Genomic DNA, 18432 nt, shown 5'->3' with positions numbered 1-18432 from the left:
AACTCAGATGGAAGCACACGACTGTCATGCTGTCTTCCTTGGACTATCAACGTAACAGTCGCACTGTGTCTCAGCGTGTGTCTCTGTGTGCATGTTTCTCATGCTTTTTCTTTTTGTTTCCTTTCCTGTTTGATTCTTTTTCTCCTTTTTTGAAAGATACATATTTTTTTAAAAAGGTTTATTTTATGTATTTGAACACACTGCTGCTATCTTCAGACACACCTAAAGAAGGCATCAGATCCCATTACAGACAACTGTGAGCCACCCTGTGGCTGTCAGGAAGTGAACTCAGGACCCCTGGGAGAGCAATAATGCTCTTATCTGCTAGGCTATTCCTCCAGTCCACGGTTTGTTTCTATTCTAAAGCAAGAGAAGGCATGGGGTTTGAAGGGTAGGAGAAATCATGATCAGAATATACTATATTGGGGGAAAATTTTTTTGAATAAAAAGTAAAAAGAAAAAAACAAACAAGACTTAAAGTCATGTATGTACCCAGCAAATACAAGGCTCTGAGTTTTGATTCCCAGTACCATGGTTGGTGGGGTGTAAATAATAACACTTGAAAAAAAATGTTTATAAGCATTATCAAAGAAAATACAAGTTATAATCAAGACAGACAATGATTAGTCAGTGGGCAGTAACTACATAGTAACGTATAGGAAATGGGTCCTCACACAGATGTTCTCAAACCTTTCTGTGCTGGAATAATGTCAGTTCTGTTCAATGTCAACTAAAGAGAACCTAGAATGACCTGGAGCAGGCCTGTGGGAAATTATGCTGACTGTGTTAATAGCATAGTGACCTCCAGACCAGCCAAAGTTATATAGCAGAACCCTATTTTCAAAAACCAAAAACTTAAAAAAGAAAATACATAAACTCTAAAATGCTGAAATAAAGTAAAGAGTGAGCTAGACACATTTCATGCCATACTTATGAAGAAAGAAAGCGTTATTAGAAATATAAGAAATGGCAAGGATGCATTATATACACACACTTCTTTGTAGTTTGAATATTTTATGCTTAGGAATAAATCAGAGACTTGGGCATCGTATGACATTTGCTGCACAGGCAGGCTAACTTTGCTTTGTGTCATTCTCTTGTTTTAGTTTCCTGAGTGCTGAGACTACAGGCATGCACTACCATACACAGCAAAACTCAATGTCTTTTTAAAGATAACTTTTGTTGACTTTAACCCAGAATTATATAAATCATTCAATATTTTGACAACAGTATGCTTAATATTCCCCCGGGAAAAAATGTATCAAAAACACCTATGTAAGCCAACTGGTACACAGAAACTTTTAAGATACTTAAAAGTATCTTAACTTACAGGTACTTTTAAGACTTTTATGCCAACCAACCTTGAGTGTAGAGTCCCAACGGGACCTGGGCACTTCCTGCTGCTGCACGGTAGGTAGAGGGCTCCATGTGAGCCAATACTCTGGATTTGTGATAACTGGACTGCTCCAGGAAGACCCGAATGTAGAGGTGAATAACTCAGACCACAAACAAGAAACTTCTTGAGCAGACAACTAGAGATTAAGAATAAGATAAAAGAATATTTGAAAAAGTTTCCATCAAGCATAGTTATCAAGTCTGCCATCCAATACTCAATAGTGGTTAAAGGTACTAAACCTAAACTTCCTATTTTCATCACCCTTTAATTATCTTGGTGAAGTTATATAGGGCATTTGCAGCTTTATAAACTAAGATTAGATGTTTTATAAGCTAGTACAGTAAGTAAAATAACTCACTCAATTATAAAATTAGCACAGGAAATATACAAAATATGATTCCCTTCCCTCCAAATTTAAGGTTGTTCTAATGGAATTATATTAACCACATTCTACCATAATTCACATTAAACATCGGAGTAAAGAAAACATGATATTCTAGCCAATTGGGAATTTTTAAGTAGTCAATATGACAATTCTGTGATAAGTGTTATATAAAACCTTTGTTAACTGCAGAAGTTGAAAATCCAAGTTCACAATGTTGAACTCTGAAAGTCAGTACAATGTCCAGCAGAAATCTAAGACTGAGACAACCAAGATAGAAGGAGGCTTATTTTCCTCTTGACCTTTACCTTTTGAATATGGAGTAAAGACCAAAGATTCCAAAGCTTCTGAGGTGCAATTGGTGTGTGCTTCAGACAAAATGTGATGTGCTGACTTATCTCCTCATCCATCTGTTGTTTGCTCGACCTATTCCAAAATAATCAGGGAGAGGATGGAGTGGGCCACCGACAGCCACCAAGGAGCTTCCTTTAGAGAGAAGGTGGAGCACACAGCCTACAGTTCTGGACTCCAAAGCCAAAGGAAAACATCTGTCTTACCAAAACGGCAATGACTTCCCTGTGCCTCAGCAATCACTCCACACGGTCTCCACAAGATAGCACAACAAGGGAATCCGTCCCCCTCCAGAGAGTAATGGGGAAAAAAGCATTTACCTTCTCAGACAGGCCTGTGCTATGAAGTCAGCTGTCACTCTGTACTGCCACAGCACAGCCAGGTACTCAGTCGCAGGCCACAGCTGGACACGCCTGCTGAGGTGGACCAAAGAGCCGAGGACTGGCTGGCATGGGGAAGAAGCTTCATGTGCTTTCTCCAGAATGCCTCGTGAAAGTCCTCTGGTTTTTAGTTCTGAACACTGACTGTTCACAAGATTCTTCAATTCCTCTTCAATTCCAATCAGAAAGACATGCATTAGAACAACGTAACCAAGGTCTAGATTCCCAACATCTGGCAGCATGGCAGTATCTCTATCATCATGGCTGTACTTGTTATCAACCCAAGTTCATCAGCTGGCTGTTCACCCCGAATTTCGAGATTTCCCAAGTACCATCATATTAATTTCTACACACATAATGCTATAACTAATACTTGTGAAGTTGAGTCCAAAGGGGAAACTTTATGAGCAACAGGGAAGAAGGCACTCAGCAAACCAAATACCAGAAAATATTACCTAAATTGACATCTTCCAGAACATTGGCTCTGAGAATCAATCCCCAGGCCTGTAGCAGACTTTTCCTCAAAGTCCACTCAGAAGCAACCACTTGGAGGCGATTAATGTCTTCTTGCCCCCCAGAGACCGGCAGCTGCTCTCCAATAGCCAGGGCCTTATTAAGAGCTTGCAGCTGCAAAAAACAGTCCACAACCAGCTCGTCCTAAAATAAAACCAAAGAGAGCTGACTCAAGAGTTGAAAGACAGTTCTTTTCAATAGTTTAGACATAGTATATATACTCCAGTTGCTTTGGTAGACTTTAAGGTAATAAAGCTCTACCCAGCCTCAAGTGAATACAAGGTAGCATGCACTTATGAAATAAAGGATCAGCTTTGGAGCAAAACCAAATCTACTTGAGCTTTCAGGTTCAGGAGAAATCCAGGTTCACTGACCACATGTTTCTAGGTGTACCTTAAAAGGGAATGGTCGTCCCAGGAACGCCTGCAGCATCTTTACACCAACAAAGCTGCCATCAGGGCTGCCCAGACAACTGTGTATGTGCTCGGAGACCACCTGCAGTTCTTTATAATATCTTCAAAAAATGGAGGGAAATGCTGGGTAATAAAGAGAAAGCTACACTTCTATATTTTAATGTATTTAGGAAAGCCAAAGAAGTGCACCAAGTAAGAGGAAATGGTTTTCAATTCAAAATTCTCTTATTTTTTAACATTACTACTTGAAATAGGGTCTTACTTGTTTTCATGATTCACCAGGAGCTGGGGGATCTGATGGATCAAATGTTTCGAAACCCAGTGCCAGTGGAGGGCGAGTAAAGCCAGACCGGAAGCATCTACTGTCACTGTATCAGCCACAGTCCAAAACCGGTCCCGCCATTGCACAGAACCTAAGATCTTAAAACAAAACAAACCATGACTATTGTCTGTAAAGTACATACAACATGTGAGGCATGGTGCTGAAAACTATTACTCTCAGCACTTTGGAGAGCAGGAGAATTTATTGTGAGCCCAATGCCTGGGCTACCTTATTTCAAAAAACCAAAGACAATCCACTATCAGTTTGACCTGAAATAAAACCCAAGAGAGCCTGACATAAGTAGTATAAAGCTAAACTGGAACATTCGCAGACAGACAAAGTAAAGGTGCTTCCCAGTCCATCCAAACCCGTCAGAGTTATAAAGAACCACTAGAAACATTCATGTCTTAAGTAGTGTTAAGTCCTTTCCAACCTCCTGAGCTGTAGGAGGCCAGTTGCACTTCACAAGACAAACAGCAGGAGCAGACACTAAACCCAGCCTTTGTCTCTGAAGCTATTCATTAGAGCAGTTACTAGTTATAGTTGCTCATCTTGCGGATTTCAAACTGAAAAATGGCTTTTATTAAAAAACTGTATCATTCATGCTAACAGACTATATAAGATATTCTATGTCAGTTCCTAAATGGTCCTTAATATTGATAGAATACAACCATAGAAACAAAACCTTTCTGTGGTTTTTGATAACCTTTATGGGAAAGGGGTTCGATGGCTAAAAAGTTTTACTAGATTTACAAGAATAAACAAAATGTTATTTAACACATATTTTAAAATGGCATAAACGAAACTTTAGGTAAATTAGAATATAATTGTAAAAACCAAATGCACACTAAGAGACAAAGCGATAAATTGTAGAACATTGCTAGAAGAGAGTATCAGTCATAAAAATGAACAAAGTACTAATACATGAAACTACGTGGATCTAAGTTTTGTTGGTTCCAATGAGAATGGTCCCATAGGCACATATATTTGAATGTTTGGTCTCCCGTTGGAGGACTATCTAGAAGGGTACTTCTTAGAAGGTACAGCCTAGTTGGAGGAACTGGGGGTGGGCTTTGAGGTTTCAAACACACAAGCCAGGCTCAGTCTGATTTTCTTTCTGCCTCGTACTTAATGGCTAAGATGCAAACTTTCAGCCATGGGTAGCCACGGCTGCCCTGCTGCACCTGGCTGCCCATGGCCCTGTTTTCCACTGTGATGGCCATGGACTAACCCTCTGAAACTGCAGGCAAGCCTTAAATGTTATCCTGTCTGTCACAGTAATAGAACAGTAACTAAGACACATCTCTAAATTAACCACACCAGAGATCTATAATGTATATTTCCATTCAATGGCTACATGATTACAGATAGGGATAAGGAGAGAGGAATAGAAACACAAAAGGACACAAGGAAACTTTTAGGGATGAGAATAAGTATCTTACTATCTTCATCGCTGTATTGGTTTTACAAGCATATATGCATGTCGAAATGTACTCTAAAACCACTGAAGGTCAAAGCATTGCCTCACCTTATTGATCTGAGTATCCGGAACCACTCCATGGGGAGACTGTACCCAGAGCAGGATTAGGCCATCAATCAATTCAAAAAAAGCAGCAAGATTGGCCACAATTTCATGGGGCGGGCTATGACAGCTCTCTGGATCTTAAGAGTTGACACAAATAAAACAATTACATTTCATTAATCTTTAAAACATTTGCAAAATAAATTATAATCTAGTTTCTAATTTCATTTCTAGTGTAAAGGTTTATTAGAAAGCTCAAAATCAAAAACATATTTTGTATGTATTAAAAAGTCCTAGTGGAGCCGGGCAGTGGTGGTGCACGCCTGTAATTCCAGCACTCTGGGAGACAGACGCAGGTGGATTTCTGAGTTCGAGGCCAGCCCGGTCTACAGATTGAGTTCCAGGACAGCCAGGGCTACACAGAGAAACCCTGTCTCCAAAAAAAAAAAAAAAAAACAACGAACGAACAAACAAAAAAAAGTCCTAGTGGAAAATTTAAGCTAAAAAGCAAAGTTACATATTTTATACCTGTATTTAAACACAAAAAACTGGGGCTGGAGAGATGGTTCAGCAGTTAGAGCACTTGCTGTTTTTAATCAAAGGACCAGCAGCCACATGGCAGTTGATACCAGGGGATCTGATGCTTTTCTTCTGACCTCCAAGAGCATTAGGAATGCATGTGATACAATGGATGTATGCAAGCAAAACCTGCACACACATAACTTAAAAATTAACCCATCAGAAAACACTGGACCAGAGCACATGTATTTGGATGGCATCTTAGCATGTCCACTGCTGAGATAAGATACCAAGACTGAAAGTAGTGTTTACTTGGCTTACAAAGCTCAGTTCACGTTCCATCCGGAAAGCGCACACAGGCGCCCCTTGGGCCCTGCTGCAGCTGGGGCATTTTCTTAATTTAGGTTTCCTTTCAAATGACCCCAGTTTGTGTTATGCTGAAAAAAAAATAGCTTTTAAAACATTTATTCTTTCATATGGTATTGATTTTTTCCTAAATGGCACATGTTTTACAGTATGTAAGGAATAGGGAATTACTGACTCCCATACAGCCACGTGCTTCTGGACAATACTCTCTGAGCTAAGCAATCTGCTTTTCAACAGCTAGTTCTGCAACGTGCAAACTATGTGATCTTGAACCTCTCTGCTCCTGAGCATGAGAACCTTACTTAGCTTTCGAGGGTTATTGTGAGAATGCAGAAACAGCATTTTGCTGAGCACCTGGCATAGCTAGTATTCAGTAAATCAATACTGAGTATATTTCATACCAGGTCAACACATCAAAGGGAATAGAAAAGCAGTAGCAATTTCAAAGTTAGGAGACATACTCAGTCTCCTAACTCTTTCAACAGCATAAACAGACTACAAAAGAGAAAATGTTTTTACCTTTGTGAAATTCAAAAGACATCCTCAAAACACTGCTTCTTAACTTTTTACTACCAATAGATACCAAATTTTCTTCAGTGAAAATCCTCTTCTCCCGGTCAAGATAAATAATTGTCCTATAATGAGATCCAAAACAGTTTCTTACTGGTTAACAGAACCTCTTTTGAATTAACAAATTTGTTTTTTTGAGGGTGGGGTGGGGATTGCACGAGTAATACTGCAACCAAACTCAGGCAGTAAGCACACTGGGTAACTATCCTCTCACTGAGCCATAGCACAGTAAAGTCTTGAACGTCGGTAACATCAAGCCCTACATCAAGCCCATGTCTATTCTGTCTCTCTGAATTCTGGACCGGAGAGTAAGAGTGCAAGAACTATACGTGGTTGTTAGACGCTGGCATTAGGAAGACAACTGGATCCCACTCTGCTGTTTTGCCGTAATCTGACAGTAACCTGAGCTCTGCATAGTGGTTGTCACTGCATTAATGAGCATGAAGCAGGATGGTCCCTAGAGTACTAGACATGTTCATGCGCTCATTTGAAGAAATTTCATCAAAATCATGTGTTCATTCTTAGCACACCTTCAGGTAATACATACTATTTTTCTATTATACATTTATTTAAAATTTTTTACACTAATGACCAATTATTGGTTAAATACAGAACACCAAAATGTTGCATGGCAAAAAGGAAAATGAAATAAAGAATGTATTAAGACTATTTACTGAGGACTGGAGAGATGGCTCAGCGGTTAAGTTTAAATCCCAGCAACCACATGGTGGCTCACTACCATCTGTAACAAGATCTGAACTCTCTTCTGGAGTGTCTGAAGGCAGCTACAATGTATTCATATATAATAAATAAAATAAATAAATCTTTTTAAAAAAAGACTATTTACATGTGTGTTTACTTAAGTTGCAGGAGTCGCACCTGTCTGCCTTATCTGAAGATGAACTCTAAGGCAGACACGTGAGAAGATGGGAAGGTAACGGGAGGGTATTGGGACCCATTGGCAGAAACACAACTGTCCACCACTAATGCTGAGAGAACACAAGGACGTGTAACACCTAAAGTTTGTTTCATCAAATCAAAGCCCATTAGAGAAAGTGTCTAGAGCCACCTACTTGTTTCCAACTGATTCTAAGAGCGCAAAGAGCTGTTCAGCCTGGTCTGACTGTGGATCAAAGTCTAGTGAATTTCTAATGATGTCCAAAGCTTGCATATTCCACCGAGGGTCCAAGGGGATCACAAAGTCATCTAGTTTAAAGAAAAGTTAAATAATTAACATGCCTGGCTTAGCAAGCCTCAGTATTTTTACTGTTTTCTGTCAGTGTGAACATGTGATACCAACTTTCAAATGAATTAAACAATTATCAAAAGCAGAAACACCATAGGCTAATAACTTTTACCAATAAGGCTTTGCATTATCTAAAGTAAATGATCCTGTATACTTTCCCTTCAAGTGAAACATTTTATGCTGAAAACTCTTCTACTTATCAGTAAACAAAAGAATCTTCAAATTAGAAAACACTCAGAGAAATATAAATCTTAATTTTTCTCCTTTTCTTAGTTACGCTCTAAGAGCTGAGAACAGTCTTTCCTGTCCCTTCAGTCAGTTTCCATCTGCCCAGATTACATCTTTTTTTTTTAAAGATTTATTTATTTTATGTATATGAGTACACTGTAGCTGTCTTCAGACACACCAGAAGAGGGTTTCAGATCCCATTACAGATGGTTGTGAGCCACCATGTGGTTGCTGGGAATTGAACTCAGGACCTCTGGAAGAGCAGTCAGTGCTCTTAACTGCTGAGCCATCTCTCCAGCCCCCATATTACATCTTTTGATGGGCTGTGCTGACAGTGGGAGTGACCTTTTCCCTTGACGTGTTCAGAGAAGAAATCAGCAGGTAAATACCTGTTATGTTTGTCTGTAATATTTTCAAGACATTACTAACTCCAGCTGAGAGAGAAGTTGAGTAAAACTTCCTAAGAGCAGTGGCACTGGCTTCCAGATGAATCCGCACTGGCTCTGTAGGAGGAGAGGCATTGTTAAGGTCCAAAGCTGTGCTGTGCAAATGAACTTTGTGCAGTGGTAGAACAGTCAAGGGAGTGACTGAACTGGGGTTAGGGCAAATAAAGCACTGGGTTTACAAGGTACTCAGTTCCCAAGACTTTGTTCTGCTCATTTATGTTACTATCTCTGGTATTGGCAATCATATGAAACAATGTAGAGAAACACATCACAAATTCCCTCTACAAATACTTAGAGACATGTATACAGTGGCTTATTTATAAGTTCTCGGGAATCACAAGATTTCATATATATTCAGTTACTAGGGTTGACTTTATTGTTTTTCAAGATAGGGTTTTCCTATTTAGCCCTGGCTAATTTGGAACTCTCTTTGTAGACAACAGTGGCCTCAAACTCAGAGATCTGCCTGGCTCTATCTCCTAAGTACTAAGTAAAAGTGTGTACCACACTGCCTGGGTTGACATTTTGAAATGGGTATGCATACACAGAAAGATGTTTGACAACTTTTAACTTTCTAACTCCTTTGAGATGGATGGGTCTCATATTTGTCTGGAATTTACCAATTATGTTACACTGTCCAACAAGCCCCAAGCCACCTCCTGTCTCCTTGTTGCTGGCATTAAAAGAATTCAGGAGCTCCCACTTCTGTTTACAAGAAGTGGGAATTACCCATTACCAACAAATTCCCTATCCAATGACTTACAATGTAGGCATGTAGACTACTACTTTTGTTTTTCTCCCAAATTGTATTCAACCCAAATTTGAATAACAAATTAAGCACAGGCTTGGGGCTGAGCACAGTGGTAAAAGCTTTTAATCTCGGGACTCCGGGAAGCAGAGGTTGGTACACCTTGTGAGTTCTAGGCCAGTCAGAGCTACATAGTGAGACCCTGTCTCAAACAAACAAAAAATAAATTAGAATCGTAAGATCTGTAAGGGTAAATGAATTACAAAAAACACTATTCTCAAAAAAAAAAAAAAAAGTCTAAATAATGCTAAAAAGTTACATGATGCAATACCTTTTCCTTCTGAACTGAAAAGGACAGTCCCTGAAATATTGAGGCATCGCTCTTGATACATAAGGTGCAGACATCTCCCTAATTTAACAGCTATATAAACAATACAGTGTCACACATTTTTGCTCTCTCTGCTATACTCTCCACAGTGTAGTCACAGGCTACTGTGTCTGCCCCTTGAACAAACCTCTCCCACACGGCCAAGCTTTGCTACTCACCAAGCCCCTGTGGTACGTTCTTGGCTAAGTGACAAAGCCACTTAACTCTGAGCATCCAATCCTGATTGGTTGCTCTTTCTATGAGCAATTTAACAGCCATGGATAAAACCTCTGGTTCATCGACCCAGCAAGCATCCATTTCCACTGCACTGAAGGTCAGGTTCTCAGGGCTGCAAGTCTGCATAATGCTCTCTACATCTTGTAGAGTAAGAGGCTGACTCCTGAAGCTCACAGAACGAGAAGTTAGAATTAGAACAGTCTTTTTTTCTTTTCTTTTCTTTTCTTTTAACAGAACTGAGGAACCAACCCAGGGCCTAGCAGGCGCTCTACCACTGAGCTAAATCCCCAACCCAAATTAGAACAGTTGTTTCATGACATTTAAAAAAAAACAAACCCACTAATTGGTTTACAAACACCATATAAAGAAGTGAAGAGACAAAGACAAAAGACACCTTTTATACTTAGGGATGGGTACTAAGGGATGGTGTGTGGCTAATACACACATGCTCAGCATGACAAAGGCCTGAATTCCTGTCCTAGTATGTGCCTATACATTCTGATTGCTTTCTGTGAGCATGTAACAAACAGTCATAGCCATAACTTCTGGCTCATCAGTCTAGAAGGATCTACTTCTGCACAGGACTTCTAAATATATGGGACTGATATAAACAATACAATAAGTGGCCACAAATGCTGAGTGAGCAACACTGTGCTCGCCATTCTCAGCAAAGCCAAAATCTATCCAAGAGAACACACTACAGAGTCTGCTGACCTTGTCCAGCTGCTAGCTGTCAGGCTCATCCTGTTGAGGCAGTATGCCAGGATTTGTCCATCACTCCGGACGACAGAGAGTCGAGAGTCTTCTGTTGCAAAGAGAGCTGAAGGCACAGAATCTGGCCACAGCCCTGGGGCAAGAATGGAGCGTCCCCAAGTTTCCCTGGTTTGCAGAGATGACATCTGACTTTCCAGCAAAGCCTGTACAAGCTGTAAATGTGAAGCACAGAGTCAAGGGCACTGACAAAGTACTGTCATCAAAGTTACCAACAGACAACGTTTGAGGGAATCTAGGGCTCACACAGCTACTTGTAAACACTTCTGAGACACACTCTACAATGGTTTGTTTTGCTAATGCTTCAGGAAAAGAATATTTACATTTAAATTAATTCCAGAAAAGTACCCAGATACCAGACCTTTAACTGGAATAAAATAGCAGTCAACTCTCCTAAATGTTGCTATCCACAAAAGTAATTTCCTCTCTGTCAACATTACAACTTGGACAGTGGTATGAAACATTTACAATACCTTTTGGTTTGCTGTTGAATGCTGAGAACAGACATATACTTCCCAGCATGCTTCAAAAAAGGCTTTGTGTAAGCTCAGGCCTCGCTGCAGGTACTGAACAATGAGTATGGTTGTGTGACTGAGAGCGGAGACAGATGATGCGGGAGAACCTAGAGACAAAGCATTGTCACATATGACCAACAGTTTTTGGAAGAGCAAGTTCCTGCCATTAGTGAGTAGTTCCATGTGGAGTTTAACACACTGATGGTTATACTTCTCCCAGATGAGAACGCCATTCTTGAAGCATCTGAACTTTACATCTTCAACACGAGTTCCTGATCAATTTTATTTCAATGTACACCAAATGAGAACACTCCAAGACTACAGGGAACATTATCAGATACAGGACTAAAACCGCAATGGCCCAGAAATCAAGAACCTCACCTCTCACAAGGCCCTGGACCCCTGTATGCAGAGCCAAGAGGATGTTACACACACTGTCGCCCACCAATCCAAGGCTGTGCAGCAGAACTTTTAAATCCAGGTTATCTAAGGTGCTTCCATCCTCTTCTCCTGAAATGTAGATTTCAAGTCCACGGTTCCTCATAGCTCGGGAAATTTCTCCATGAACGGGATCCATGGACAGAAAAAGCCTAATGAAGAGGAAATTATAAATTAAAAATAGAGGAGAGAGAAAAACCAAATTCCAGAGTAACTAATGGCTTCTAGTACCAATTGTTATGGGCAATTTATACGTCCCTCACCTACAGGGAATCCATGGAAGAAGCTAACTCCATCTCACTGTGTGATACCTGTACCTCTTTTTAAATACATATCAATACCAATCAGTTTCCCTAAAGCTACTTTTGCTTTTAAAGATCTGTTTTTATCTACATGTATGTATCTGAGTCTGTTTATACACCCATATGTGGGTGCTTGCAGAGAGGGACTCAGATCCCCTGAATTAAGAGTTTAGTTATGAGGTGCCCTAGATGGGTGTTGGTGACTTGTGCAGGAGCTGCAACCAGAGCCACCTCTCCCTCCACCTCACATACTGGCTGTCTTAAGGAACTGTGCTAAGGACTTACAAAGTCTTGATTTCAGATACTCCCAACTCAGGCCAAGTTTATTTATTATTCTCATCAAGCCACACTGAGAGAAAGGACAGCAGTGAACTTTGGTCTCGGGGAGGTTGTGGGGGGAAAGCAGCATGAGGGGTTACGTCAGCTCACAGGTCCACATCACAGCCCATCATCTAAGGAATGCAGGAGGGACTGAAGCCAGCCAGGAATCTGGAGGCAGGAGCTGTAGCACAGGCATGGTGGACTGCAGCTTTCTGGCTAGTTTCAGCCTGCTCAGTTACAGTATCCAGGACCACCTGACCAGGAGTAGCAAGGCCCAGAGTCAATGAGCCCTCCCACACCAATCAATCAACCAATCAATCAATCATCAATCAATAAAATGCACTACAAACTTGCCCATAGGACAATCTAGTAGGGATATTTTTTTCAGTTGATGCTACCTCTTTCAAAACGACTCTAGTTTGTATCAAGCTGACACAAATCTAGCCAGCACAACTTTTCTATAACAGTCATTTTTTTCTTCATCAATGTCCTTCCACATCCTCATGTGACAGTTCTACTTATGTTAGAAACAAAAGAACAATTTCTGGCTGGCTGTCCTGTCCTATACTAAACTTTCTCTTTTGCCAGTATTACCCTTCTAATAAACGGCTTCTCATTTGCCCACTACTCCAGTCCAAACCAGAGATATCAACCTTGTCTCTTTTCCTCAACTCACAAGTCCCACCTATATGATTGCCCCCCTCAACATAAGCTACGGAGGATAGCCTTCTCTGGAGGCTGTCAAAGGACTGTGACTGACTTCCTACCTTCTATGCTTTCTGGTTAGTTAACACTAGAGAAGGACCTCACTTCTTTTTGTATTCTGCTAACCTCAAAGTCTAGTAAGTACCTGGCTAACAGTTGGCCCTTAATACATTCTCTTTAACTGAATGATCAAGTGGTCTTCTCAGAAAATGGTACACAGTTTTCAAAGAGGTTTTTTTTTTCAGAAGTCACCAAGTTCTTTATTACTGTAAGAGACAGAATACCTGAAATTGGGATTTGGTGTCACTGTGCAAGTGGATCCATCTACCATTCCTCTCTCGTTAATTGTGAGGACACCTCCAGGTTCCAATAAGGCATTCAGACGATCCAGCACTGATGGGCTGTACAGACAGAGTTCAGATGGTATTCAGGCCGACATGCTGCCCTCACTCTACCGTTCTGACACATGTCTACACTTGCCTCTGGAACCACATCTCCCTTCCAGAGATCACTCTCTCAGCTTGATTTCTTCCAAGAGTCAATTCCCTCTTCTCCTTCCCATTCTCTAAGGTACATAGCTTGGTAAAAGTACACAGTCCATGAAACATGGAAAGGCAACACTCCCTCTTCTCAAAATTACCAATATACCGGAAGGTAACTGAATTTCAAACAAAAAAACATGCTGAAAAAAATTTCAAGAATAGAAGTTATCACTTAAAAATAGCTTCTTATTGTAGCAATTTCCTACTTGTCCATTTCCTAGTGGGATAGCAAGTAATAAGGATTTTGGTCATTAGCCATATGTATTTACTAATGTTTGCCTGTATTAGCTCTTGTATTTAAAATGACCATAACAAGAGATTGATGATGTTAATAGGAAGTAATCAAATTTTGTTAGCCTTTACTTCAGTTAACTAATGACCAACTCAGACTGTTCACTACACCAGAGTCCAAGAATGGCTGGAGATGTAGTGCTAAGGTGAGAAAGCCAATAGGTTAAAAATATAGCCTGAATGTGAGTCTTTACAATTAACAAGCACAAGCCAAGTTTCCATCAGTCACACCCACTTGTGATTGTATATAATAGTTCTTACTTGCAGAAATTGACATTGTCCATCAGAAGCCAGTCACCAGACTTTAGGGCCTGAACTAACATGCTGTCAACCCACTCAAAGCTGCCATGACTCCGGCCGCTGGCTGACTGCAGAAGCTTTACTCCGAAAGCCCGAAAATCTTCAACAAGTTTGGCAAAGTCTGTAATGTTACAGACAAGAATAAGCATCCAGTACTCAATGTTAAAGCAATGTTCAGCCTCCTAGCCAGGATAACCCCAAACAAATCCCAACACTTGTTTAAACACAGCTAATAAAATTATGTTTAGCACAAACACTTGTAATAATTTAAGTTACATAGTTGGATTTAACTCTGATGAATAATTTTAGTGTTTCAATTTTTCAAATGCCTGAAGGAATAGTCTCATCCATTTTAACTTTATAAACCAGGATAGCAGAACTAATGCCACTAAAATCTATCCATCCATCTATCTATAGATGTATCACACAAATACTTTATAGTCTAACACTGACAGCCCTTGTCCAGAATTTTTCAAATGGTGTTCTGTTAGAAATTATGTTATATTATTGGATTCTTGCTTTGAGCTATTAGTACTGGGGATTGGTCTGGTGCTGCCCCCAACAAGCACCTCATGTATACCAAGTGATGCTATGTAAACCTGTGCCCCCAACTTAAAAGTTAATTGGTTAATAAAAGGCTGGGGCCTGTGAGAGTGAGACAGTGAGAAAGGTGGGTTTTGAGGATTAAGTGAGAGATCTCAGGAGTGAGCAGGGGAGAAGGAGAAAGGAGACAGAGAGAGGAGGCAGCAGTGAGAGGAGATGGACCATGAGCATGTGGCCAGGGGAAATGGGCTCCAAGGGCTGCTGATGGAGCAGGAATAACCCAGGTGAGACTCAAACACATAACAAGAGACATGGCTGGGATCTAAGCTAGAACAGCTCACAACCCACCCAATCTATATTTACAGCTTATAAACAAAATACCAAGACTGGGTGTCTTTTATATATGCACCAACTAGAATAATTCATTTACACATGAGAATATAGTTAAGTTTCCATTTTTAACTTAAAAACTGGCCAGAAGGCAGGAGAGTTTAAGAGGCAGCACAGCACTGTGCCTGAGAGGAAGGAGGTAAACCAATAGAGGCCCCACCTACAACCACTTTTGTAGGGAGTAGAAGACAGGAGGGAAACCCAAGAAGAGAAGCCAAGGTTCTTACTGAGGCAAGGCAGGAGGGGCAACTAGAAAGAGCAGCAGAATACATGAAAGGAGGGCTTCTCAGAGGCATCAAAGTCCCGAATGAGGCAGATGTGCCCATGGCTAAGTAACCCTGCACATCCATAAAGTCATCTGCCCAAAGGTGAAGCAGCAATTACTGGTCTGGAGTAAGACTGGGACTCTTCAGTTACCATCAGGCCAAAGAGAACCCTCAGCAAATGAGATGCTTTAGGGTCATGTCACAGAGGAAATGTTCCTCCTCCCCAACCCTGAAAAGCTTTAAAATTATTTTAAGATTAAAATAATCCATAAGGAAGTTATTACCTATCAAGAAAAGTCCAAATATAATATATCACTATATAATGCAGTACTTCACAACATAAAATCAATGTCTAACATTCAATCAAATTTAGACAGAGAAAAATGAAAAATGCTCACTTTGTGAGAAAATGAGTTAAAAGAAAACCAAAGCACTTGCTAGTGTTAGCCAAGACTGGCCTGGAGTGGGGAAACATGTAATGAGCAGCAGAGCCTGGTAACCAGCCATTCTAGCACTGGCTGTTTCAGTGTCATCAATCTGAAATCCCGTTTCATAGCATTTTACTTTAGAAGTAAACAAGTTTTGAGGAATAATCACTACCTGTATTAAAACTGTGACATGACATTCGCTGATATATTACTATAAACAGACAACAACATGGTAATGCTGATTATATGACACATACGTCCTATACACATACCTGCTTTGGAGTAGGAGTTGATTTTATTATTGAGTCGCTGCATAAGCAGCAACACTGCTTCCAGTTTGTTGACAATCTCTATGGTGACACCTTTACCATCTTCGCCAAGACATTTAGGTTTGTATGTCAGAAGGAAATGGCTCCAAGCTCGCAACACTACTTCCGTGTCATCAGCATTGATAAGAAGACTATCCCTTAGCAGGACCCTGACAGTACGCTCTACCTTCTCAAGTAGTAGCCTCCAAGGCCGGATAATATCAACCTGAAATTTCCAGAGCACATCAAGAGCCGTTGGCCAGGTGAGAGGATACTGTTGCAAGTAGTCTCCACCAATGCCAAAGCCCCTTAGCCAGACTACAAGTTATCATGTTACCCTGTCAATGTAGAAGTATACCATGGTACCTGCTCAAATCCGCCTAGAAGCTCAGTAGTATCCATTGCACTATTCATAGCCATGATCTTTAAGGTGTGGCCAGTAAGGTGTGCCAGAAGCTGGACCAGACTGGTCTTGCCCACAGAGGCTGGCCCCACAAGGATAACCATCCAACTCATCTGCACACACTTCATGATGGGTTCCAGAGACTGTAATGATTGGTGTAGGAGTGACAGGGGCCGGCGGGCCGGGTGAGGAACATAGCTGCTGCGAGAAAGGACTGAGTAGCCAATCTGAAGAAAACATGGAAGTCATATGTAGCGACATAGAAGCCATGGAAAATTGTCATAGGGAAAAGGTTAATTCCAGTCTGTTTACCTGAATATCATAGGGAGTAATATGAAATACTCTAGTTCCTATGTATGGCACGGAATTAGAAGCAAACACATCCTTAAACACAGTGAGAACCTAAAGGAAGATAATGCATTGAGAATATAAATCATTATAAATTCTTAAAAATCATTATAAATTCTTACATGATGCTGAAATGGACGGTCCTAGAAAATAAGCAGAGCAGCAAGTCAACACTTAAGACGATACCAGCAAATATTTCCCATCCCTTTGAGTTTTCTCTTAGAAACATTGCAGGATAGGCTGGGCATTGTAGCATGCACCTATAACCACAGTATTGGAAGGTTAAGGCAGGAAGAACACAAGTTAATGGCAAGTCTGGGCTACATGGTCAGGGTTAGTTCAGCCTCGAGTACATTAAGACCTAATATTAAAACCCCAAACAAAAAGCACAAACTGTATTAACAACAAAAGTAACCTGAGCTCAAGAACTGAGCAACGCGGCTGGATAGATGGCTCAGTGGTTAAGACCACTTCAAGAAGTCCCCAGTTTGGGTTACATTACCCACAGAGTGGCTCATAACTGTCTGAACCTTTAGTTACAGGGGATCCAATGCTCTCTTCTAGCCTTGGTGAGTACCAGGCATGCACATGACATATATGCAAGCAAAGCATCCATGCACATAAAATTAAAATTATATAGTAGTTACATGACCTCAAATTACTTGCAATTACAGTAAAATTATAAAATAAATTAAAATGAAGCCATGGGCACTACAGCAAATCTCAAGATAAAACATTTGCCTTCATGTCATAAAAATATCAGTGCTAACCTGAGTATCGTGAGGAAAAATGTAGCAGCCAGAGCACTGCATTAGAAACAGGCAGGGAGCCGGGCGGTGGTGGTGCACACCTGTAATACCAGCACTCTGGGAAGCAGAGGCAGGCGTATTTCTGAGTTTGAGGTCAGCCTGGTCTACAAGTGAGTCCCAGGACAGCCAGGGCTATACAGAGAAACCCTGTCTCGAAAAAAACAAATAAAAAAACCCCCAAAAAACCAAAAAACCAAAAAAGAAAAAAAATAAAAGAAACAGGCAGGGACTATTTCTGCCCTTTAGAGCCACAGAATAATTGTTTCCACTTCGTAAATGAGTCATCTAATCAATAAGAAAGATTTCCCCCAAAACCCTGCTTTTAGAAACTTTCTATATCAACTACTCATCAATTGACTGCTTTTTAAAGCCTAAGAAACTGGTGGGAGATGAGTAGGGGTAAAATACTAGGTAGCACACAGAAAGAGGAAAAGTTAGAATCACCCCCAAAACTGTTATCAAGTTGAAAAGCATCAATATTCTTTTAATTGTATATCAAAGTCAGAAAATAAAAGTAAGGAACCTCCCTCACTATAGAGTGGTGTAGTGGAGTAGTAAGGCACGGACAAGGCACTGCTGCGATGCTCCAGCTCCAGGAGTCTGGCAGACAGCTCACACCAAAGCTCACCTCCTTCCCTAACATTCTCAGAGACAACATAGACACTCACTATCACTCAAAGCCACTGAACCATATCTCCCACCCACAATTAGTTTTAATTGGTGAGATGTAGTAGAATCTAACAGGC

The 18432-nt window shown here is 40.6% G+C and overlaps 1 protein-coding gene across 3 annotated transcripts in view; it reads right to left on the bottom strand.

Annotated features, from left to right (window-relative positions):
* Positions 1-18432, bottom strand: part of Mdn1 (midasin AAA ATPase 1) — a 120920-nt gene that overhangs the window by 40979 nt on the left and 61509 nt on the right. For all 3 annotated transcript variants that reach the window (XM_052176190.1, XM_052176192.1, XM_052176191.1), the window contains exons 41-59: positions 16842-16931; positions 16493-16756; positions 16091-16352; positions 14153-14312; positions 13343-13459; positions 11674-11882; positions 11251-11399; positions 10721-10932; positions 9949-10169; positions 8598-8711; positions 7808-7940; positions 6684-6799; positions 5286-5419; positions 3698-3855; positions 3416-3536; positions 2965-3166; positions 2450-2678; positions 2087-2204; positions 1362-1532 (exon numbers count right to left, since the gene is read on the bottom strand). In XM_052176190.1, the coding sequence (XP_052032150.1) occupies positions 1362-1532; positions 2087-2204; positions 2450-2678; positions 2965-3166; positions 3416-3536; positions 3698-3855; positions 5286-5419; positions 6684-6799; positions 7808-7940; positions 8598-8711; positions 9949-10169; positions 10721-10932; positions 11251-11399; positions 11674-11882; positions 13343-13459; positions 14153-14312; positions 16091-16352; positions 16493-16756; positions 16842-16931 (3180 nt within the window). The remainder of the gene's footprint in view (positions 1-1361; positions 1533-2086; positions 2205-2449; positions 2679-2964; positions 3167-3415; positions 3537-3697; positions 3856-5285; positions 5420-6683; positions 6800-7807; positions 7941-8597; positions 8712-9948; positions 10170-10720; positions 10933-11250; positions 11400-11673; positions 11883-13342; positions 13460-14152; positions 14313-16090; positions 16353-16492; positions 16757-16841; positions 16932-18432) is intronic.

The sequence above is a fragment of the Apodemus sylvaticus genome, chromosome 3 (assembly GCF_947179515.1).
Source record: "Apodemus sylvaticus chromosome 3, mApoSyl1.1, whole genome shotgun sequence".
In the NCBI taxonomy this organism is placed as follows: Eukaryota; Metazoa; Chordata; class Mammalia; order Rodentia; family Muridae; genus Apodemus; species Apodemus sylvaticus.
This window is presented reverse-complemented; position numbering and strand designations above follow the sequence as displayed.